Genomic DNA, 22,063 nt, shown 5'->3' with positions numbered 1-22,063 from the left:
TAGGATTACAGAAGTGCTTTCCACCATGCCAAGCTTATGCAGTGCTGGGGATTGAGTCTAGAATTTATCCTTTGAAAGTATACAGTTTGGTGATGTTTGTATATTCAGAAGGTTATGCAGCCATCACTATGAATCTAATTCCAGAACATTTTCTTCACTCTAAAGGAGAGATTGGGGAGATGGCTAAGTGGTTAAAGGTGCTTGCTCAAAAACCCTACTGGTTTGGGTTCCATTCCCCAGCCACCCATGATGTCAAGCCAGGTGTATTCATTTGCAACAGCAAGAGACTCTAGCATGCCCATACATACACATATGCACACACAAATGATTTTACTTTTTAACAAGGAAATCCTATACACATTGTCAATTGCTTCCCAACTCCCTGGCAACCACTGATTGGTTCTCTTTTTACGCATTCTCTTTCTTTCCTTTTCTTTTTTCTCTTCAAGGTAGGGTCTTACTTTCTAGCCCAGGCTGACCTGGAATCACTATGTAGTCTTAGGGTGGCCTTGAACTCACAACGATCCACCTACCTCTGCCTCCTAAGTGCTGGAGTTAAAGCTGTGTGCCACCATGCCTGGCTTGGATTTTCTTCCTTCCTTCCTTCCTCCTTCCTTCCTCCTTCCTTCCTTCCTTCCTTCCTTTCATTTTTTTCTTTCTCTTTCTTTTTTTTTTTTTCGAGGTAGGGTCTCATTCTAGCTCAGGCTGACCTGGAATTCACTGTGTAGTCTCAGGGTGGCCTTGTACTCACGGTGATCCTCCTACCTCTGCCTCCCAAGTGCTGGGATTAAAGGCGTGTGCCACCACACCTGGGTCTTTTTTTTTTTTTAATTTTTGTATTTATTTATTTCTTTTGGTTTTTCGAGATAGGATATCACTGTGGACCAGGCTGACCTGGAATTCACTAATGTAGTCTCAGAGTGGCCTGGAACTCATGGGGATCCTCCTACCTCTGCCTCCTGAGTGCTGGGACTAAAGGCATGCACCACCACGCCCGGCTGTTTTTATTTTTTATTGACAAGTTCCATAATTATAGACAGTAAACTGTGGTAACTCCTCCCAACATTCCCCTTCCCAAGGATTTTCTTATTCTAGACATTTCACATCAGTGTTTTCTCAGAAGATAGTGACCTTTTGTGACTATGCTGCTTTCACTGAACATACTGTTGTCAAGACTCATCAACATCATAGCATGTATCAGAATTTCATTTCTTTTCGTAGCCAAGTAACATTCCATTGCATGGTTATTTTGTTCACCAATTGATGGACATTTATTTGGATTATGTCCACTTAGTGGCTATTTTGAAAAATATTGCTGTGAACATTTGTATACAAGATTTTGTGAGGTGGTTCAGATCCTTATTTTCCCCTTATTTTTGATTTTTTTTGTTTTTGTTTTTGTTTTTTGAGGTAAGGTTTCACTCTAGCCCAGGCTGACCTGGAATTCACTATGGAGTCTCAGGGTGGCCTCGAACTCACAGCGATCCTCCTACCTCTGCCTCCCAAGTGCTGGGATTAAAGGCGTGCGCCACCATGCCGGCTTTCTTTTTGATTTTTTTTTTTTTTCGAGGTAGGGTCTCACTTTGGCTCAGGCTGACCTGGAATACACTATATAGTCTCAGGGTGGCCTCGAACTCTCTGTGATCCTCATATCTCTGCCTCCCGAGTGCTGGGATTAAAGGCGTGCGCCACCACGCCCGGCTTCTTTTTGATTTTTTAAGGTAGGGTCTCACTCTAGCCCAGGCTGACCTGAAGTCACTATGTAGTCTCAGGGTGGCCTTAAACTCACAGTAATCCTTCTACTTCTGCCTCCTGAGTGCTGGGATTAAAGGCATGTGCCACGATGCCTGGCTATGTTTTCAGATCATTTTTTAAAAATAATTTTTATTTTTATTTATTTATTTGGAGCGACAGACAGAGAAAGAGGCAGAGAGAGGGAGAGAATGGGCATGCCAGGGCCTCCAGCCACTGCAAACGAACTCTAGACGTGTTCCCCTTGTGCATCTGGCTAACGTGGGTCCTGGAGAATCGAGCCTCGAACCAGGGTCCTTAGGCTTCACAGGCAAGAGTTTAACCTCTAAGCCATCTCTCCAGCCCCAGATCTTTTGAGTATATACAAAGTATTTTATTTGTGCTTGCTTCGGCAGCACATATACTAAAATTGGAACGATACAGAGATTAGTATGGCCCCTGCGCAAAGATGACAAGCAAATTCGTGAAGCCTTCCATATTTAAAAAAAAAATATATATATATATATATGTATATATGTATGTATATATATATATATATATATATATATATTATTTACTTGAGAGACAGAGGCAGACTGACAGAGAGAGAATGGGTGCGTCAGGACCTCTAGCCACTGCTAATGAATTCCTGATGCATATGCCACCTTGTGCATCTGGCTTACGTGGGTCCTAGGGGAATTGAACTGAATGAGACCCTTTGGCTTTGGAGGCAAACACCTTAACCGCTAAACCATCTCTCCAGCTCCTTGTTATTGTTTTTTGATATAGGGTCTCATTCTAGCCCAGGCTGACCTGGAATTCACTATTTAATCTCAGCCTGGCCTTGAGTTTATAGTGATCCTCCTACCTCTATCTTCCAGGTGCTGAGACTAAAGGTCTACACCACCATGTCTGGCTTCTTTCTTTTATTTTTTAAAATATATTTTAAAATTTTTATTTATTTATTTGCAAGCAGAGAGGGAGGGAGGGAGGCTGGGAGAATGAGTGCGCCAGGGCCTCTAACTGCTGCAGAGGAGCTCCAGACACATGTGCCACTTTGTGCATCTGGCTTCTTTTGGGCATTGAGGAATCAAACCCTGGTCATTAAGTTTTGCAGACAGGTGCCTTAACCACTGGGCCATCTCTCCAGTCCCTAAGAGCATTCTTACTCCAGTTTTGGGCTGCTGATTTTTTTCTTCTTTCATCCAAGCCCTTCATGGCTGCCTCCTGCATTCTTACACCCCAGGACTTGGCCCTGAGTTGGGAGGAACTTTGAAATCTCTGTTCTCTGCTTAGGCAGTCTAACCTGACTGGTGACCACTAGCCTCTGTCACCAGCACTGTTACAAAGCCACCTTTTTGTTGAGATTTGGGTCTGCTTTCCTTACGACTGAATCTTATCATTCCTTCCTATCTTGGCGTCACCTGGGCCTGTGGCTTTGTTTTGTAATCTTCCACTCTGAGATTGGGCCCATGATGGCACCGGGGCATTTGTGGCCTGGCATCTCCCAGTGATGTGAGTAGTAGTCAGCTCACAGAGTTGTAGGCTCAGGGCAGAGGACACAGCACAATGAGAATGTAGCTTCCCAAGCAGGGCTGTGCACAATGAAAGGGGCTGGAAGCATCAGAATTCCTAAATTACAGCCAGCTTAGAAAATGACAGCTCTTAATCCATTATATTTTTGTTATGCTAATTGACAGTGTGGTTTAAAAATGAATTATTTTGTCTGATCCTTTGATTTTATTCTTTATTCCTTGTTTACCCAATCTTCAGTCATAGTACAAAACATGTTAGGAACATGTCTTTAGAGTCAAAATGCATTTTAAAATTCAACAAAAATGAAGCCAGGTATGGTGGCTTATGCTTGTAATGCCAACACTTGGGAGGCTGAGGTAGGAGGATTGAGTTCAGGGCCAGTCTTGACTGTAGAGAGAGGTCCACGTCAGCCTTGACTAGAGTGAGACTATGTCTCAAAAACAAAACAAGGGGCCGGGTATGGTGGTGCACGTCTTTAATCCCAGCATTCAGGAGGCAGAGGTAGGCAAATTGCCATGAGTTCGAGGCCACCCTAAACTCCATAGTGAATTCCAGGTCAGCCTTGGCTAGAGTGAAACCCTACCTTGAAAAACCAAAAAACAAACAAACAAGGGGTTGGGAATTTAGCTCAGTGGATGAGTGTTTGCCTAAGTCCCTAGGTTCTGTCCTTAGCACCAAAAAAAAAAAAAAAAAGTAAAAATGAGTGTCATGAAGTCATTTGTGCTTAAACTCTTCTTACTACTTAATTTTTTTCTTACATAGTACTTTGTATATGTGTGGCTTTCATTTTTTGAGACAGGATTTATATTGTAGTCCAGGGTAGCCTTGAACTCAGAATAGTCATCTTGCCTCAGCCTTTCAGTTACTATGGGAATACAGGCATTTGGCCACACCTAGCTTTTTCTGTTTTGGGGTGGAGGGTGGGTGGAAAAGGACGTGCTAGGGACAAGCTAAGGACGAGCTCTACCACTGAGCTGTACCCCAGCCCCTGTGTCCTGCTATCAGAGGTCAGAATAGGGGCCCAGCCCGGTGGTTTGTGCCAGACCCATTTGACTTGTGGGGTACCTTCTCAGATGAACCAGTCCGCGCATATGCCCTCCCGCTCCCGCCGCCTGGCTGCTGCTTTCTCGCCTCCACACAGTTCCATAGAAAGACTCCGGTCTTTTATTTTCTAATAGACTCCTTTTCTTTCTTTTCCTACCGCCTTGCAAGAGAGAAATTACTCTAAATTCACCAGCAATATTGACAACAAATGGGAGATGGAGGCTAGCAGGAGTAGGGGTGGTTTTATGATTTGTGGGATTAAAACCTTGTGTCCAGCAGATCATGTTTACCTTTAAAATACCTTGGCTAATTCATGTCAGTTTCCAATTACATACAGAATTAGTAATAGAATAACAGAAGCAATTAAAATTCTTTGGATAATCCCTAATCTTTTCCTGCCATTCATTTCAAACATTTATCAAAAAAGTAAGTAGCAATGCACACCGACTTGAGTTTAATTTCCTCCTGACCTCCTCTGGGTTAAAATTGCTGGAGGAACAGTGGGGGAACTAACAGGTAGTATGCAGCCATTCTCAGTGTCTGAGCCCCGCAGTTAAAGAGCTGCGCTAATGGCGGGGTATCTTGATAATCCTCAGACTGGATTAGAAAGCTCTGGGTTGGCCAGGGCTGATCTTGCTTCTGAGTTTTTGTAAATAATCACTGATACCTGCTTGTGGTTCTACAGTAAAGCATTTTTACTTGGCAAGGGTTTCAAGAGTCCCTACCCAAGTGTACAAGAGCCTAGGAGCAGCTAGTGTGCAGGCTCTAAGCATTCAGAATCTCAGGCAGGACATGGACGTCGTGACTGGGGGTGCAGCACACTGCTAGAACACGTGCTGCATGTGTGAGCCCCGTGTTCAAGTCCTAGCACTGCAGAACAAACGAAAGCAGAAGCACAAAAACTTCAAATGTGGCCTGGGGAGATAGGTTGCTCACCAGTTAAAGGCACCTGTAGAGCCTGCTGGGCCAGGTTTGATTCTACAGTAGTTTTTTTTTTTTTTTTTTTTTTTTGAGGTAGGGTCTCACTCTAGCCCAGGCCGACCTGGACTTCACTTTATAGTCTCAGAGTGGCCTCAAACTCACAGCGATCCTCCTACCTCTGCCTCCTAAGTGCTGGGATTAAAGGCGTGCACCACCATTTCCGGCTTTCTTCCTTTTCCTTCCTGACTGCCTTCCTTCCTTCTTTCTTTCTTCCTTTCTTCTCCTCCTTCTTGTTTGCGTGTGTGTATAGGCGTGTGTGCAGGCGTAAGCACTCTGCTTGTGAATGGTGACCAGAGGAGAGGGCTGGGTGTCCTCTTCTGTAACTGTTTGTGCTTTGTTTCCTTGAAATGGAGCCTCTCACTGGTCCACAAACTGCTTGCTCTTTCTGTGAAGTCTCGCTGACCAGTAAGCCCTTCTCCACTCTCGTAGGACTGGGATTACAGGAATGCGTAGCCACGCCTAGCTTCTTTTTTTTTGAGGTAGGATCTTGCTCTCTTGCTTAGCTTTTTATGTGAGTGCTGTGATCAAATCAGGCCCTCATGCTTGCATGGCAAACTCATCGACTGAACCATTTCCCTAGCCCATAATTATCCTCAACATGCTTAACTTTAAAAAAAAATTTAAAAAATATATTTGTGAGAAAGAGAGGAGGGAAAGAGGCAGATAGAAAGAATGGGTGCACCAGGGCCTCTAGCCACTGCAAACAAGCTCCAGCTGCGTGCACCATTGTACGCATTCAGCTTTATGTGGGTACTGGGGAGCTGTACCTGGGTTCTTTGGCTTTGCAGACAAGTGCCTTAACTGCTAAGCCATCTCTCCAGCCCCTTTTCCTGACATACTTTTATTATTATTATTATTTTTATTTTTTGGGTTTTTTTTTTACCATTAAAAAAATGTCTGTTGCAAGTGAGTCTGAGTGTGTATGATGTGTATGTTGCATTTCTCTTGTTTTATAAGTGGTACTGTCTTCTTGGGTTAACGCCAGGGTTCGAAGAGTCAGAGCTAGGTGCCCAGTGGGCAGGCTGGGGAGACAAGCGGGATGTATGTGGCATGCACAGGCTGCATGTGGCTGGTAGCCTGGGTTCTAGAGGGACCAGTGAAGTGGCGAGGGCTGAGGAAAGGCATGGGCTGGTGAGTAAGGTCCTCAGCGGTCTTCTTTGGGACGCCTAGTATAGCTGGAGCTGGAGCTGGAGCAGCCAGATTGCAGGGCTGTCAGTGGATTGTCCAGGGCCTGGTGGTGACTGGGAAATGCAGACCGTCTGGTGAGTACAGGAGTTCTGGTGTGGCTTGGAGCGCCTACTGGGCCATGTGGTACATGTCCAATCTAGCTGTAGTCACATCCTGTGCCTTTTTTTAAAAAAAATTTTTATTTATTTATTTATTTGAGAGCGACAGACACAGAGAGAAAGACAGATAGAGGGAGAGAGAGAGAATGGGCGCGCCAGGGCTTCCAGCCTCTGCAGACGAACTCCAGACGCGTGCGCCCCCTTGTGCATCTGGCTAACGTGGGACCTGGGGAACCAAGCCTCGAACCAGGGTCCTTAGGCTTCACAGGCAAGCGCTTAACCGCTAAGCCATCTCTCCAGCCCATCCTGTGCCTTTTTAGGGGATAGATTAGGAGGCATTGGGGACACCGTGACTGCGTGGGGATCAGAGGTCTGAGTAAGGGCAAAACCAGCTTGGGTGATGGGTGCCTTCTCTCGAGTTTTCAACCCTGGTGGACAGAGCGAGCCAGGGGCAAGGTGAAAACAAGTATGGCCACTTAGGCCAGGTGAGGATGGGTTCAAGCCTGAGGGAGTAGAGGAAGGGCTTCCTGAAGTTTCTGTCTAATCCTTCAGTAGGGAAGGAGAAGAGCAGATAAAGATTTGGGGCAAAAGTCTTCATTGTGGAGCATTCCTGACCTTCTATTTTTGGCGTTTGTGTGTTAACGTGTGTGTGGAGGTCAGAGGACAACAACTTTGGGTCAGTCCTCACCTTCTACCTTTTTCGGGGCAGTCTCTAGTTTTGTTTATCTTTTTTTCTTTCTTTTTTTTTTGGGGGGGGGGTTTCAAGGTAGGGTCTCACTCTAGCTCAGGCTGACCTGGAATTCACTCTGTAGTGTCAGGGTGGCCTTGAATTCATGGTGATCCTTCTACCTCCACCTCAAGAGCTGGGATTAAAGGTGTGTGCTACCACACCTGGCTTTTTGTTTTTGTTTTTTTGAGGTAGGGTCTCACTCTGGCCCAGGCTGACCTGGAATTCACTCTGTAGTCTCAGGGTGGCCTTGAACTCACGGAGATCCTCCTACCTCTGCCTCCCGAGTGCTGGGATTAAAGACGTGCGCCACCTCGCCCGGTTTAGTCTAGTTTTTAACCACTTCCTTTCCCAGGCTAGTTGGTCTGTGGCGCTTCCTGTGTCTGCCTTCCGTCTATCTGTAGGCATGCTGGCATTACAGAAGCCCACCATAGCTTCTAGTTTACATGGGGCCTGGGGATTTAAATTTAGGTACTTGAACTTGCATAGCAAACACTTGACCCACAAAGCCACCTCCACAGTCCCCAGTTCTGTCTTTAATTTATTTTGTATTATGGAGTCCCACTGTGATTCCCAAGCTAGACTTGAACTCCTGGTCTCAAACAATCCTCCTGCCTCCGCCTCTTGAGTAGCTGGGATTACATACAGGCTGACTGTGCTTTTTATTATCATTATTTTCTTCTAGAAAACCAAGTACTGGTAGGCATACTGGGCATCTGGTGTGGAAGGCAGTTAGGCAAATCTAGCTTGGGTCTGGTGAAATCTTTTCTTTTGAGTGTGTGGTAGTATGTATTTTATTTCTCACTCTTCAATCCTGTTGCCATGAACTCTCCCTTAAATTACCTCTGCTCTCTGGAATCTTCTAGGACTGTTGAGGAGCTACAAAGCAGCTTGTTCTGACAGTTTCTGGTGGACAACAGCCATGTCTGATTCCCAAAAGACCTGAAGAGTCAACTCGTACTGATCTGTCAGGATGTCAGCTGGGACTCAAATTGTATTTTCTCCCTGGAAATGTCATTAGAAATAGTTTAAGTTCCAGTGACTCTCAGAAACCTACTTAGCCTGTAATGAGTGGGACTGGAGCAAATGTGCAAGAAAACAGTTGAGTCATACACAGACACCATCCTGCAGCGGTCACGGAGACATGGCAGGCGCTCCTTAGGCCTTTGCTGAGACTGTCTAGATCGGGGACCACAGCCAGTCCCCTCCTGAGTGGAGAAGGGGAGGAGCATCCTAATTATTTGAGTCTTGGGTGACCATATCAGGGAGGACAGGAAGATGGACAAGAGCCTGTGTACTGAGGTCTGGAGAGGAAGAAAGGATGTGAAAGGAGGAGATGGCCGAGGAGCCTGTGTGCCTCTCGTGGCAGAGGCGGGGCAGGGCTGGGCAAGGAGACGGTGGGAGAAACACAGGCAGGACAGGTGGTGTTCACTGTGGGAAGAGCCGACTCTTGCAGTGCATGTCCTCTCTGTCTTGCTATTTATTCACTTCATGTGTGTGCCTGTGTTTGTGGGAGTGTCAGCTTTGGGGTGGTCCTTGCCTTCCACCTTGTTTTGTTGTTGTTTTTTTCTGGGTTAGGGTTTCACCTGACCTGGAATTCACTGTGTAGTCTCAGGGTGGCTTCAGTGCTGGGATTAAAGGTGTGCTCCAGCCGGGCGTGGTGGTGCACGCCTTTAATCCCAGCACTCAGGAGGCAGAGGTAGGAGGATCGCCTTGAGTTCGAGGCCACCCTGAGACTACATAGTGAATTCCAGGTCAGCCTGGGCTAGAGTGAGACCCTACCTCGAAAAACCAAAAAAAAAAAAAAAAAAGGTGTGCGCCTCCACCACCACAACTGGCTTCCACCTCGTGTTTTTGAGGTAGAGTCTTGTTCATCGCCCTGTTTGTAAGTTGGGAAATCTGTATGTTTCTCTCCATAGGTATATTGGGGTTCTAGAAGCCCACCACAGCTTCCAGATTTTACACAGGCTCTGAGGATCCTAACTCATTTATTCAGAGTGTGTGCCAACTGTTTTATCCACTGAGCCATCTCCTCCCCAGCCCTCTTTTCTCCAACCATTATTTTTTTATTTCTCTCTCTCTCATATACATAATATAACTTTTTTTTTTTTTTTGAGGTAGACTCTCGCTCTATCTCAGGCTGACCTGGAATTCACTATATAGTTCCAGGGTGGCCTCGAACTCGTGGTGATCCTCCTACTCTACCTCCTGAGTGCTGGGATTAAAGACGTGCACCACCACACCTGGCTTTTTATTTTTATTTTTTGGTTTTTCGAGGTAGGGTCTCACTCTAGCCCAGGCTGACCTGGAATTCACTCTGTATTCTCAGGGTAGCCTTGAACTCCAGGCGATCCTCCTACCTCTGCCTCCCAAGTGCTGGGATTAAAGGCGTGTGCTACCATGCCCAGCTTGGCTTTTTTTTTTTTTCTTCCTAATTTCTATTTTTATTTGTTTATTAGAGAGAGGGAGAGAAACAGAGAGAAAGAATGGGCTCACCAGGGCCTCTAGCTGTTGCAAACAAACTCCAGATTCATGTTCACCTACATGTGGCTTATGGGGGACCTGGAGAATCAAACCTGGGTCCTTAGGCTTCACAGGCAAGCACCTTAACCACTAAGCCATCTCACCAGCCCCAGCCTTGTTTTGTTGAGACAGGCTGTGTAGCCCAGGCTGACTTCAAACTTTCAGTCCTGCTGCCCCCATCTTCCCAGTGTTGTTGGAGTTGCAGGCATGTGCACTCCTTTCAGAGAGTATTTACTAATGTGTATTATATGAGGATTGACTGATCCAGTGAAAGTAATGGTTTTCATTAAAGAATTTAACCTAAGGGGGCTGGAGAAATGGCTCAGTGGTTAAGGCACTTGCCTGCAAAGCCAAAGGACCTCAGTTCTATTCCCCAGGACCCACATAAACCGGATGCACAAGGAAGTGCATATATCTGGAATTCATTTGCAGTTGCTAGAGGCCCTGACACACTCATTCTTTATCTGCCTTCTCTCTGAAATAAATAAATAAAATATTTAAAAAAAATAATTTAACTTAAGGATTGCTGCTGAAGGGCTGGGGAAATGGCTCAGCAGTTAGTCACCTGCCTACAAAGCCTAACAACCTGGGTTCAGTTCCCTAGTACCTATGTAAAGCCAGATGCACAAGGTGGTGCATGTATTTTTAGTTCATTTGCAGCGGCTAGAGGCCCTGGCACACCCATTCCCTCTCTCTCTTTGCAAGTAAATAAATAAAAATAATCTTTAAAAACTTGCTGTTTAAAACTCACCTTGGAGGTTGGAGAGGTAGTTCAGTGATTAAAGGCACTTGCTTGCCAAGCCTAACAGCTCAGGTCTGATTCTGCAGTACCCACATAGAGCCAGATGCACAACGCAGTGCATAGGTCTGGAGAAGCCCTGGATGCCTATTCTCTTTCTCCCTCTCTCTGTCTCCTTCCTTCTGTGTCTTTCAAACAAAAATTAAAAAAAAAACAAAAACAAAAACAAAAAACGTTCTCTGAGTTTCTCAAATCCATCTTTATGAATCAAATTTACTCTTTTCCCCCTCCCCAGGTAGCTTCTCACTCTAACCCAGGCTGTCCTGGAACAAACCTTGTAGTCCCAGGTTGGCCTCCAACTCACATCCTCTTACCTCTGCCTCCCTAGTGCTGGGAATAAAGGCGTGTGCCGCCACACTAGAAGGCTGCCCTCCCCTGCTAGGATCTCCTGAGGACCAGGCTGACCTGAAATTCACCATGTACTCTCAGGGTGGCCTCCAGCTCACAGCAATCTACCTACGTCTGCCTCCAAGTGTTGGGATTAAAGGTGTGTGCCCCACTGTACCTGGCTTTAAATATTTTTAAAAATAGTCTATTTTATATTTTTAAAATTTTATGTTCATTTATTTAAAATATTTATTTTTGTTTATTAGAGACAGAGAGAGAGAGCGTGCAAATGGGCGTGCCAGGGCCTCTAACGGCTCACTGCAGATAAACTCCAGATGCGTGCGCCACCTTGTGCATCTGGCTTATGTGGGACCTGGAAAATCAAACCTGGATCTATAGGCTTTGCAGGCAAGTGCCTTAACTGCTGAGTCATCTCTCCAGCCCAATGTTTATTTATTTGACACACACACACACACACACACACATACACACACACAGAGGCATGCCAGGACCTCCAGCTGCTGCAAATGAACTCTAGATATCTGTGCTACCTTATGCGTCTGGCTTACATGGGACCAGGGGAATCAAACCTGGGTCATTTGGCTTTGCAGACAAACACCTTACCCACTAAGCTATTTCTCCAGCCCTATTTATTTATTTATTTGAAAGAGAGAGGGGAGGGAAGGGGAGAAAGAGACAGAGAGAGAATGGGCATGTCAAGGTCTCCAGCCACTACAAATTCCAGATACATGTGCCATCTTGTGCATCTGCCTTATGTGGGTACTGGGGAATTGAACCTGGGTCCTTAGGCTTCAATTTAACGCCTAAGCCATCTCTCCAGCCCTTGTTAATAATATATGCTCCCCCCACCCCTGGTAGGGTCTTACTACAGCTCAGGCTGACCTGAAATTCACTATGTAGTCTCAGGGTGACCTTGAACTCATGATGGCCTCCCAAGTGCTGGGATTAAAGGTGTGCGTCACCACCCCCAACTGTCAATGCTATCTTTGCTTGATGTTTTTCATTATAAATATGGTATAATGACCAACTCTGGCTTTCTCTTCAGGTGGCCATGTAGGCTATTTGGTTGATCTTTCAGGCAGTGCTCCCTTAAGTGTGTTCCTGGGTCATTGTTCTGGTAAAAGATTGTTGGTTGGCTACATTTGGGAAATGCTGTTAAACTGGTTTCATTGGTGCAGGACTTCTCAGAACTTTTGTTTTCTGTTGGGTATTGAAAAATTGCTAAGTGTGGTGGCAGGAGTGGGGGAATCTAATTTACCCAGTCAAGTTGTCCCTGGACTCTTCCGGGAGTATCCTGTGGTATTGAGTTCATAGTCTAGAATATGCTACCATGGGTCGCCCTAAGCCCCTTCCATGAGAACAAGAAAATAATAGTACAAAAGAGTAGTTAAGGGCTGGAGAGATGGCTTAGCAGTTGTGGCATTTGCTGCAAAGCCAAAGGATTCTGGTTTGATTCTCCAGGACCCACTTAAGCCAGATGCACCAGGGGGCACACGGTATCATCTGGAGTTTGTTTGCAGTGGCTGGAGGCCCTGGCCCGCCCATTATTCCTCTCTTTCCCCTCTCTCTTCCCTTCTTTCTCTCAAATAAATAAAATATTTTAAAAAGTAATTAACTAATCCAAAATACTGTACTACCTTCCTCAGCTGCTTAATATTAACATTTTGTATATAAATCCTTCTTTATTTTTTGTTTATTTTTGCTTTTTCTCTCACTGTTTCTCTCAAATAAGTAAAAATAAAATATATTTAAAAAAAAACAACACTGCAATCAGCCCTCCCCCCCCCCCGGCAAAAAAAAAAAAAGCAGTTTAGAACCAGGGAGTTTTCTTAGCAGTTAAAGGTGCTTGTTTATAAAGCCTCTCAGTCCAGGTTCAATTCCCCAGCCAGCTATGTAAAGGGGGATGGGCATTTTCAGCAGCAAGGGACCCTGCTACACACATATGCACCTGTGCGAAGAAATAAAAAAACAAAATTAAGAAATCAACTAGGAACGGGGGATGCTCAGTGGTCAAAAGGTGCTTGCTAGGGCTGGAGAGGTGGCTTAGTAGTTGAGCGCTTGCCTGTGAAGCCTAAGGACCCCGGTTCAAGGCTCAATTCCCCAGGACCCACGTTAGCCAGATGCACAAGGGGGCGCACACATCTGGAGTTTGTTTGCAGTGGCTGGAAGCCCTGGCACGCCCATTCTCTCTATCTGCCTCTATCTCTCTTTGTCGCTCTCAACTAAATAAATAAAAATGGACAAAATTTTTTTTAAAAAAAGGTGCTTGCTAGCCGGGTGTGTTGGTGCACATCTTTAATCCCAGCACTCGGGAAGCAGATTTAGGAGGATCACGTGAGTTCGAGGCCGACTACATAGTGAATTCCAGGTCAGCCTGGTCTAGAGTGAGACCCTACCTCAAAAAACCAACACCCCCCTCCTAAATAAAAAGTACTTGCTTGCAAAGGCTGTTTGCCTGGGTTCAATTCTTCTCACCCATGTAAAGCCGGATTGGCATCAATTTGCAGCAATGAAAGACGTTGGTGGACAGATACACTTCACACATGTGCAAATGAAAAAGTTAGCCAGGGCTGGAGAGATGGCTTAGCAGTTAAGTGCTTGCCTATGAAGCCTAAGGACCCCAGTTTGAGGCTCGATTCCCCAGGACCCACATTAGCCAGATGCACAAGGGGGGCGCACGCATCTGGAGTTCGTTTGCAGTGGCTGGAGGCCCTGGTGCACCCATTCTCTCTCTCTCTCTCTGCCTCTTCTACTCTCGATCTCTCTCATAAAAGTAAATAAACCAAAAAATTAAAAAAAAAAGTTAGCCAGATTCTGCTTTCACTCCATTGCTGTCTGTTGTGTGGTTGATGTAGTTGAAGAAAATTTCAGCCTCACACAGGTGGAAAGAAAAGTGAGGTCCCTGAAAAGACTTGGGGACCCCTCAGAAGCCCTTGGAACATACCCTGGCAGCTGCTGCACTGAGGTAGCAATTGTTGTCACAGTACAGTTGGTGTATGTCATCTGCAATTTCCTTCTAAATAATACTTGAAGCTGCCTAGCAGAGTTTGTGAATGATGTACTGAAATATGAAAAAGAAGCAAGAGTTCATTCATTTCTCTCTTATATATTGTATCAGGTTCTCTTAGGTGGGGAAGAGGGTGGAGTTATGGTCCTTGTTTCCTGTGACACATGCACATGCTGCCCCAGTTCAGTGAGGATCTTTACAGGTGGGCTGTGGTGTCCACCCCATGGAATTGGGATTGTGTGTGTTTATGTGCTATTAGGTTTGCTTTATTATTTATTTATTTATTTTATTTTGCTTTTGTTTTTGAGGTAGGGTTTCCTCTAGCAATCCTCCAACTTCTGCCTCCCGAGTGCTAGGATTAAAGGTGTGCACCACTGTGCCTGGATTATTATTTTTTTTAATTTTTCCTATTTAAAAATTTTTTATATAGAGAGAAAAATAAATATCTGATTTTTTTTCTTTGCTTTGCTGGTACTGGGGATTGAACCCAGGGTGTCCCACATGTTAATCAAATACATTTACTACATATTTTTTTGAAGTTCAGTTGTTAACAAAAGTTATCATTCTAGCTGGGCGTGGTGGTGCATGCCTTTAATCCCAGCACTCAGGAGGCAGAGGTAGGAGGATTGCTGTGAGTTCGAGGCCACCCTGAGACTCCATAGTGAATTCCAGGTCAGCCTGGGCTAGAGTGAGACTCAACCTTGAAAAACAAAACAAAACACACACAAAAAATTGTCATCTTTGTTTAGCCTTCCAGGATGGCTTTTTTTTGTTTGTTTGTTTGTTTTTGTTTTTGTTTTTCAAGGCAAAGTCTCACTCTAGTTCAAGCTGACCTGGAATTTTCTATGTGCTTCAGGGTGGCCTTGAACTCATGGAGATGCTCCTACCTCTGCCTCCCGAGTGCTGGGATTAAATGCACGCGCCACCATGTCCCCGGTTCTGGATGCCCTTTTTGAGGCCCTAGATGGTTGCTTTTATTGTAGTGCATTTTGTACAATTACCATGACGAATGATGTTCCTCTTGCTACTTGCTGTATTTTCCTGAGAAATCTGTGGGGATTTCTCAGTTCAGTTTATGGCTGTGCCTTGAATAGTTCTGCCCTTGGGAGCTTGCCTGGGTGCCTAGGTGGGAAAGACTGAGGCTATTGTTGTGGGGTATTTTTTTTGTTTTGGCATTATCCTTGCTAAAACAGATGATGTATCTGGCTTCTCCTTGACAGTCCATCTAATTTTTTGTTTGTTTACTTGTTGAGGTAGGATCTGCTCTAGCCCAGGCTGACCTGGGATTTACTCTGTAGTCTCAGGGTGGCCTCAAACTCACAGTGATCCTCCTACCTTGGTGTCCCTAGTGCAGCAGAGGGAGAGGGAGAAAAGGTCCGCACTAAGGGCCTCTAGCCCCTGCAAACAAACTCCAATTGTGCATCTGGTTTTACCTGGGTACTGGGGAATTGAACTTGGGTTGATAGGCTTTATAGCCCAGTGCCTTAACCTCTGAGTCATCTCTCCAGCTCAAGCCCTTTATTTTTAAAGCCTTGCAGTTTGCCTTCCCACTTCAACAGGCTCTGGTTATCTCTGTGTTGCATTATGATGTTAGGTAATTGTTTTAAATCCTTAAGCTTAAAAAAAAAAAAGCTGGGCATGGTGGCACACACCTTTAATTCCAGTACTCGGGAGGCAGAGGTAGGAGGATCGCTGTGAGTTTGAGGCCACTGTGTGATTGCAAAGTGAATTTCAGGTCAGCCCAGAGTGAAACCCTATCCCCAAAAACCAACAAAAAAAAAAAAAAAAATTTTTTTTTGAGACAGGGTCTCACTCTAGCTCAGGCTGACCTAGAGTTCACTGTGTAGTCTCAGGGTGACCTTGAACTCTGCAATCCTCCTACCTCTGCCTCCTGAGTGCTGGGATTAAAGGTGTGTGCCACCACACCCAGCCAAAAAAAAATCTACCTTAAAAAAAAATCAGCTTCTGAATTATATGACTAGAATTCCAGAAGTGGAAGGAACTTCAGAAATCATGTAGCTCAGCCCATTTCTTACAGAAGAGGAAATAAGTGACATTTCACTGTCAGTGTAATATATGTATTTTGCATACGCTCATGTTTGTGTTAGGTGCCGTGTGTGTATATGTGTGTGTGTGTGTGTGTGTGTGTGTGTGTGTGTGAGCGCGCGCGCACGCAGGGCCGTGTATGCGCATGTATATTTATGGGACGGTGTATGTGCATATATGTACGTGTGGTAGGTGTGATGTGGAATGTGTATGGGGTGGAGTATGCACATGGTGTGTGTGTAGGGAAATTAATATATGCACATATGTATGTATGGGGCAGTCTGCACAGGCAGTCCCTCAGGCATGGGCAGAGGCCAGAAGAGGATTATAGGGTTTCCCTCTCCATTGCTCACGCACTTTTTTCCCCAAGAGACAGAGTCTCTTCACTGATTTTGGAGCTTTGACTGCTTTGCAAGCCCCACAATTCTCCAGCCTCGGGCACCCTCTGGCAGTCACGCTTGTGCAGGCGCCATCTCCTCAGCCTGCTGAGCCATCTTTCTCACCTGCCATCGTATTTTTATAGCTCAGGGTGGGCAGGGAGGAATGAATAAGTGAAGTCCAGTTTGGAGTCTCTAACTGTTATGGGGATGCTAAAGTAGGCTGGTCACTGTGAGTTTGAGGCCAGCCAGGGACTACAGAGTGAGTTCTATGTCAGCCTTTTCTAGAGGCCCTGCCTTGAAAACAAAAAAGAACATTCATAATGCATACATTTGGGAAACTTGTTATTGAACCTTTTCTGTACAGTTGAATTAGAAAAGTATTATGGGGAAATTTTCATATGCTTAGTGTGTGCAAAACACTGGGTTCAATCTCTAGCACACTCCCCAAAGTTTTAGATAAGTATTACATTTTGTCAACGGTGACAACACTTAATATGTGTAAACATCTCAGAGATTTGTACATCATGCTCACATCACAGTTGCAGAGTTCGCTTAAGAAAGGAGCTGATGGCTTGATGTGAGAGGTGCTTCCGTGTGAGCCGGATGCACTCCCTGTCTCTAGAGGAGGTCTGCCCACTGGGAGCTCATTTGTTTTGGAGGGCAGCCTTTGCAGCCAGAGGTCCCTTTTCCTGGTTCTGCCTCTGGATCCCAATAGGATGCACCTTGGCTCTGCCACTCATAGCTGGGTGATCTTGGATGGGTTACTTAAATCTATCTGTGCTTCAGTTTCTTCCATCTGTAAAATGAAAATAGTAACAAAAACAATGCCTAGCCGGGTGTGGTGGTGCACACCTTTAATCCCAGCACTTGGGAGGCAGAGGTAGGAGGATCGCCATGAGTTCGAGGCCCCCCTGAGACTATGATTTCCAGGTCAGCTTGAGCTAGTGAAACCCTACCTTGGGGGAAAACAATAAGTAAATAAATAAATAAACAATGCCCAGTTCCATAGGGTTGTTAAAATTAATGAACTTTGTAAAGTGTCTGGAATGGTATGATAAACATATTTTTGCAGTTTTATTTTTATTAATTCCATTTAAATTCCTCTTACCTCTTTTTAAAATTCAGATGAAATTTTTGTCACGTAATGTGATGATTAATGTTGTAAACTCAGGGCTTGAGAGATAGCTTAGTGGTTAAGGCAATTGCCAGTGGAGCCTAAGGACCCAGGTTCAATTCCCCAGGAGCCATGTAAGCCAGATGCACAAGATGGCGCATGTGTCTGGAGTTCCTTTGCAGTGACTAGAGGCCCTGGTGTGCCCATTTCCTCCTGCCCCTCTCTTTCTCTCAAGTAAAAATAAATAATTAATTAAAAAAATTGTTAATAATATCTGGAATCACCTAAGAAACAAATCTTTGGGCCTATCTCTGGGTAGGGACAGTTTCTAGATTCAGTTGAGTTGGGCAGACCCACCCTACCTGTGGGCTGCGCTGTTCCTTGGGCTGACATCCCAGGTTGGGTCCAAAGGAGGAAGCAAGCTGAGCATTTATCACTGTGGTCCTCCTGACTAGATGCAACGTGGCCAGCCAGTTCACACTCCTGCCGCCATGTCTTCCCCTCCATGGTGGACTGTGTCCCCTCAAACTATAAACTGAAATAAACTCTTCTTAAGTTGCTTGTCAGGCATTTGATTACAGCAAGAAAAAAAATAATTTTTTTCTTTTCCAGGTAGGGTGTCACTCCAGCCCAGGCTGACATGGAACTCACTCTGTAGCCCTAGGCCAGCCTTGTACTCAAAGAGATCCTCCTACCTCAGCCTCCCAGTGCTGAGACTAAAGGCTGTTCTTGTTTGTTTGTTGTGAGGTAGGATCTCTCTCACTCTAGCCCAGGCTGACTTGGAATTCACTCTTGTAGTCCCAGGCTAGCCTCTTACCTCTGTTTTCTGAGTGCTGGGATTAAAGGCACATGCCACTACACCCAGCAAAAATATTTTTATTTATTTGCAGAGAGAAATAATGAATGAGAAGGGGCACACAAGGCCTCTTGCTACTACAGACGAACTCCAGATCCATGTGCCACTTTGTGTATCTGGTTTTACATGGGTACTGGCCATGTGAACCTGGGCCACCAGACTTTGGAAGCAAGCCCCTTCAGCTGTTGAGCCATCTCTCCAGCCCAGACACAAGTAATTAATGCACATAATATAAGCAACTTTTAAAATTAATAATTGGTGTTTAAAGCAGACTATTTTTAAAAAATATTTTATTTTTTTTTATTTATTTGAGAGAGAAAGAGAAAAAAAAAATGGGCACACTAGCGCCTCCAGCCATTGCAAATGAACTCCAGACGTGTGTGCCCCCTTGTGCTTCTGGCTTACATGGGTCCTGGGGAATCGAACCTGGGTCCTTAGGTCTCAACAGGCAAGCGCCTTAACCACTAAGCTATCTCTCCAGCCCTAAAGCAGACGATTTTTTTGCACTAGGTAAATTGAATGGAAGGTACAGAGGTTTCCCATGTCCCTTTCAATCCCTCTTTCTTCCCGACAGACTCCCCATTGTCAGATCCTGCACCACATTGGTTTGTCATAATTAATGAACCTACTTTGAGATGTCATTGTCACCCAGGGTTCTTAGTATTAAAGTTCAACATTGCAGTTTATAACCTATATTTCTTTCCTTTTTTTTTTTTTTTTTTTTTTCCGAGGTAGGGTCTCACTCTGGTCCAGGCTGATCTGGAATTAACTATGTACTCTCAGGGTGGCCTTGAACTCACGGCGATCCTCCTACCTCTGCCTCCCGAGTGCTGGGATTAAAGGCGTGCGCCACCACGCCCGGCATATAACCTATATTTCTTTTTCTCTTCTTTTCGGCTTTTTGAGGTAGGGTCTTACTGTAGCTCAGGCTGACCTAGAATTCACTATGTAGTCTCAGGGTGGTCTCGAACTCATGCGATCCTTCTACCTCTGCCTTCCAGTACTGGGATTAAAGGCATGCGCCACCACGCCTGGCTTTGACTACGACTCTGACTTTATACTTCTCTCGCATGTGTACCTTGGAGTGGACTGACTTATGCTGGGCCATATAGTCATTCTTTGTCAGCTTATTGTCTAACCACAAATAGGTAGAAACGTTTCACATTGCCACCAGCAATGGGAATTCGCTCCTTTCTCTTCCTTGCCCTCCCTTCTCCACAGGCCAGTCGTTCTCATTTCCAAGCCAAGCTTCCTCTCTTCTCTGGGTTGTTCTTGTGTGACTTTGTTTCTCCACTAGCCAGCCTGCTTTCTCTCTCTCCAGGTGCTCCCGACGACGTGGATGTCACCTTTCATGATGTCACCTCAGGGCCGAGGACTCAACAGAGATCCCTACACAAGGGCAGTGTTGGTGTGGCGGGCAAGGCCTTCCTTGTCCCGCTTCCTAGCAGCGCTGTCACTCTGGCTTTTCTTCCTCCCCCCTCAGGTGGATGGTCAGTGGTGCTAATGTGTCTGAGCTTGTTCTGTTCTGGTGTGTTTTCTTTATTACTTCATCTTGCTGCCCGAGACCATTCACTCTTGCTGATTAATCTGGATCACCGCACATTCCATCTGTTCATTCTGGCTTCACGTCAGTCTCCAGTTTGACGTACGGCTGAAGAGAACCTGGCCATTTTGGAGCCCATGAAAGGAGAGTGGGCCCAGTTCCCACTAGATCTTTTTAAAATTTTATTTATTTGCAAGCAGTGAGAGAAAGAGAAAGAAAGGCGGGGGGGGGGGGAGGGAGAGGAAATGGACATGCCAGGACCTCTAGCCACTGCAAATGAACTCCACATGCATTCGCCACTTTGTGCATCTGGCTTTCTGTGGGTACTGGGGAGTTGAACCCGGGTCGTTAGGCATCACAGGCAAGTGCCTTAACTGCTGAGCCACCTCTCCAGTCCCGGGCTTGTGAGTTCTTGCTTCGCCTGATTCAGTGCCATTTTGAGGGGGCTGGGGCTACGTCTTGAGTCCACCCATCCTAACCTTTGTGTAGTTCCCATCGCCCGTCCTGTTCACGTGGCCAGCGTCGCAGATGAGCGTGAGGGCAAAGCTTCAATCCGTGCTTGACGCTGAGCATACTGAGCTGACACTGTCCTTCGCCTGACTTTCTGGTAACCCTCTCAGAAGAGAACTTGTTCAGCTCTTGTGATTCCTCGATCGCCTCTGAAGGCATGAGAGCCCACCTGGAACTCTGTTCCTCTGCAGTGCCTGTTAAGGCCCATCTCCTTCCTGTTTTGCAAGTCAGTCTTTGTTTGTTTGTTTGTTTTCCAGGTAGGGTCTCCATCTAGGTGAGGCCGATCTGGGATTCACCATGTAGTCTCAAGATGGCCTCGAACTCATGATGATTCTCCTACCTCTGCCTCCTGAGTGCTGGGATTAAAGGCATGTGCCCACCACACCTGCTTTTTTTTTTTTTTTTTTTTTCAATAAGAGAGGGAGAGAATTGGTGTGCCAGGGCCTCCAGCTATTGTAATTGAACTTCAGACGTGTGTACCACCTTGTGTCTGGATTATGTGATATCTGGAGAGTCTAACATGGGTCTTTAGGCTTCACAGGCAAGTGCCTTAACCACTAGGCCATCTCTCCAGCCTGCAAATCAAAATAAGCATCACAGGTCCTGTACAGAGCACCCATGGTGTAGCTCAGCAGTGCTGGCTTCTTGGTGTCCTGGGAGTTAGAACACCCAAAATAACTCAGGCAAAGTATGTCCTGTTCTTTTTCCTTCATGCCTCCCCCATCTTGAACATTAGTTCTCTAATCATTGTATTGATTCTACTCTTTCTAATTAAAATGAATGTGTTTCTCAAGAGACTCTAGCTAAATATGATTGAGGGCTTTCATTTTCTGTGTTTATCATAAACATGTTACATTTGTTTTATAAACAATGTAAGAACTTGTAAAAAGCACTGATCTTGCTATCATTAGTATCTTAGGAGCATAAATAACAAAGGAGAACAAAAGTAGGAGCGAGAACAGACTCCTGATTTTTCCGACTAGCTTTTATGTATTTATTAGTAGACAGTCAGAGCTAGCCTGTGATGTACTTTGGGTAGCAGCTGTTAGAACTTTGCATTCATAGTGAATGTCAGCAGGTTTTGAATACTGTGTGGCCTTTTTTTGAAGTATATGTGATAAAGTTTTCCATTGTAACCAATGAAGGTCAGGAGTCTAAAAAAAAACACAAGGACTTGGAAATTACCATTGGACTATTATGTTACAGCTCAGGACAGCACCCTGCCCTATTTTAATTAATGACAAATGTGATAATGATAAAGAAAGAAAAGGTCAAGCTGGGACTGTATTTTCCGATAACATTACAAAACACAAAATTTAGGGTAGTCATGGCTTGCAGTTTGTCATATAACTAGATTTCTGATCTTCACTGTCAGAGTTTATTGATAGCTAGGCATGGTGGTGCAGGCCTTTAATCCTAGCACTGGGGAGGCAGAGGTAGGAGGATTGCCAAGAGTTCGAGGCCACCCTGAGACTACATAGTGAATTCCAGGTCAGCCTTAGCTAGAGTGAGACCCTACCTCGGAAAAACCAAAAAAAAAAGTTCATTGCTAGATTGTGCACACACCAACAGTTGGAAATGTTCTAGCAGTGATTTGTCAGAGGTTTGGTTCCTCCTGAGCTGTGTATTTAA

At 45.2% G+C, this 22,063-nt stretch overlaps 1 protein-coding gene and 1 non-coding gene across 7 annotated transcripts in view; both read left to right on the top strand.

Annotated features, from left to right (window-relative positions):
* The window catches only part of Clstn1 (calsyntenin 1), a 78,819-nt gene that overhangs the window by 9,182 nt on the left and 47,574 nt on the right, over window positions 1–22,063 (top strand). For 4 of the 6 annotated variants that reach the window (XM_045149485.1, XM_045149483.1, XM_045149484.1 and 1 more), the window contains exon 2: window positions 19,700–19,861. The exons of 1 other annotated variant lie outside the window; for it this stretch is intronic. In XM_045149485.1, the coding sequence (XP_045005420.1) occupies window positions 19,700–19,861 (162 nt within the window). Of the gene's footprint in view, window positions 1–19,699; window positions 19,869–22,063 lie in introns of all 6 variants that reach the window. One more of the 6 variants, XM_045149486.1, reaches the window with a different exon arrangement.
* On the top strand, window positions 2,132–2,235 carry LOC123461143. Its single transcript, XR_006637461.1, has one exon. It is a non-coding gene; the product is annotated as a U6 spliceosomal RNA (small nuclear RNA).

This window comes from Jaculus jaculus, chromosome 5 (genome assembly GCF_020740685.1).
Source record: "Jaculus jaculus isolate mJacJac1 chromosome 5, mJacJac1.mat.Y.cur, whole genome shotgun sequence".
Lineage (NCBI taxonomy): Eukaryota > Metazoa > Chordata > Mammalia > Rodentia > Dipodidae > Jaculus > Jaculus jaculus.
The sequence above is the reverse complement of the archived record's forward strand: the minus strand, read 5'-3'. Positions and strand labels throughout refer to the sequence as shown.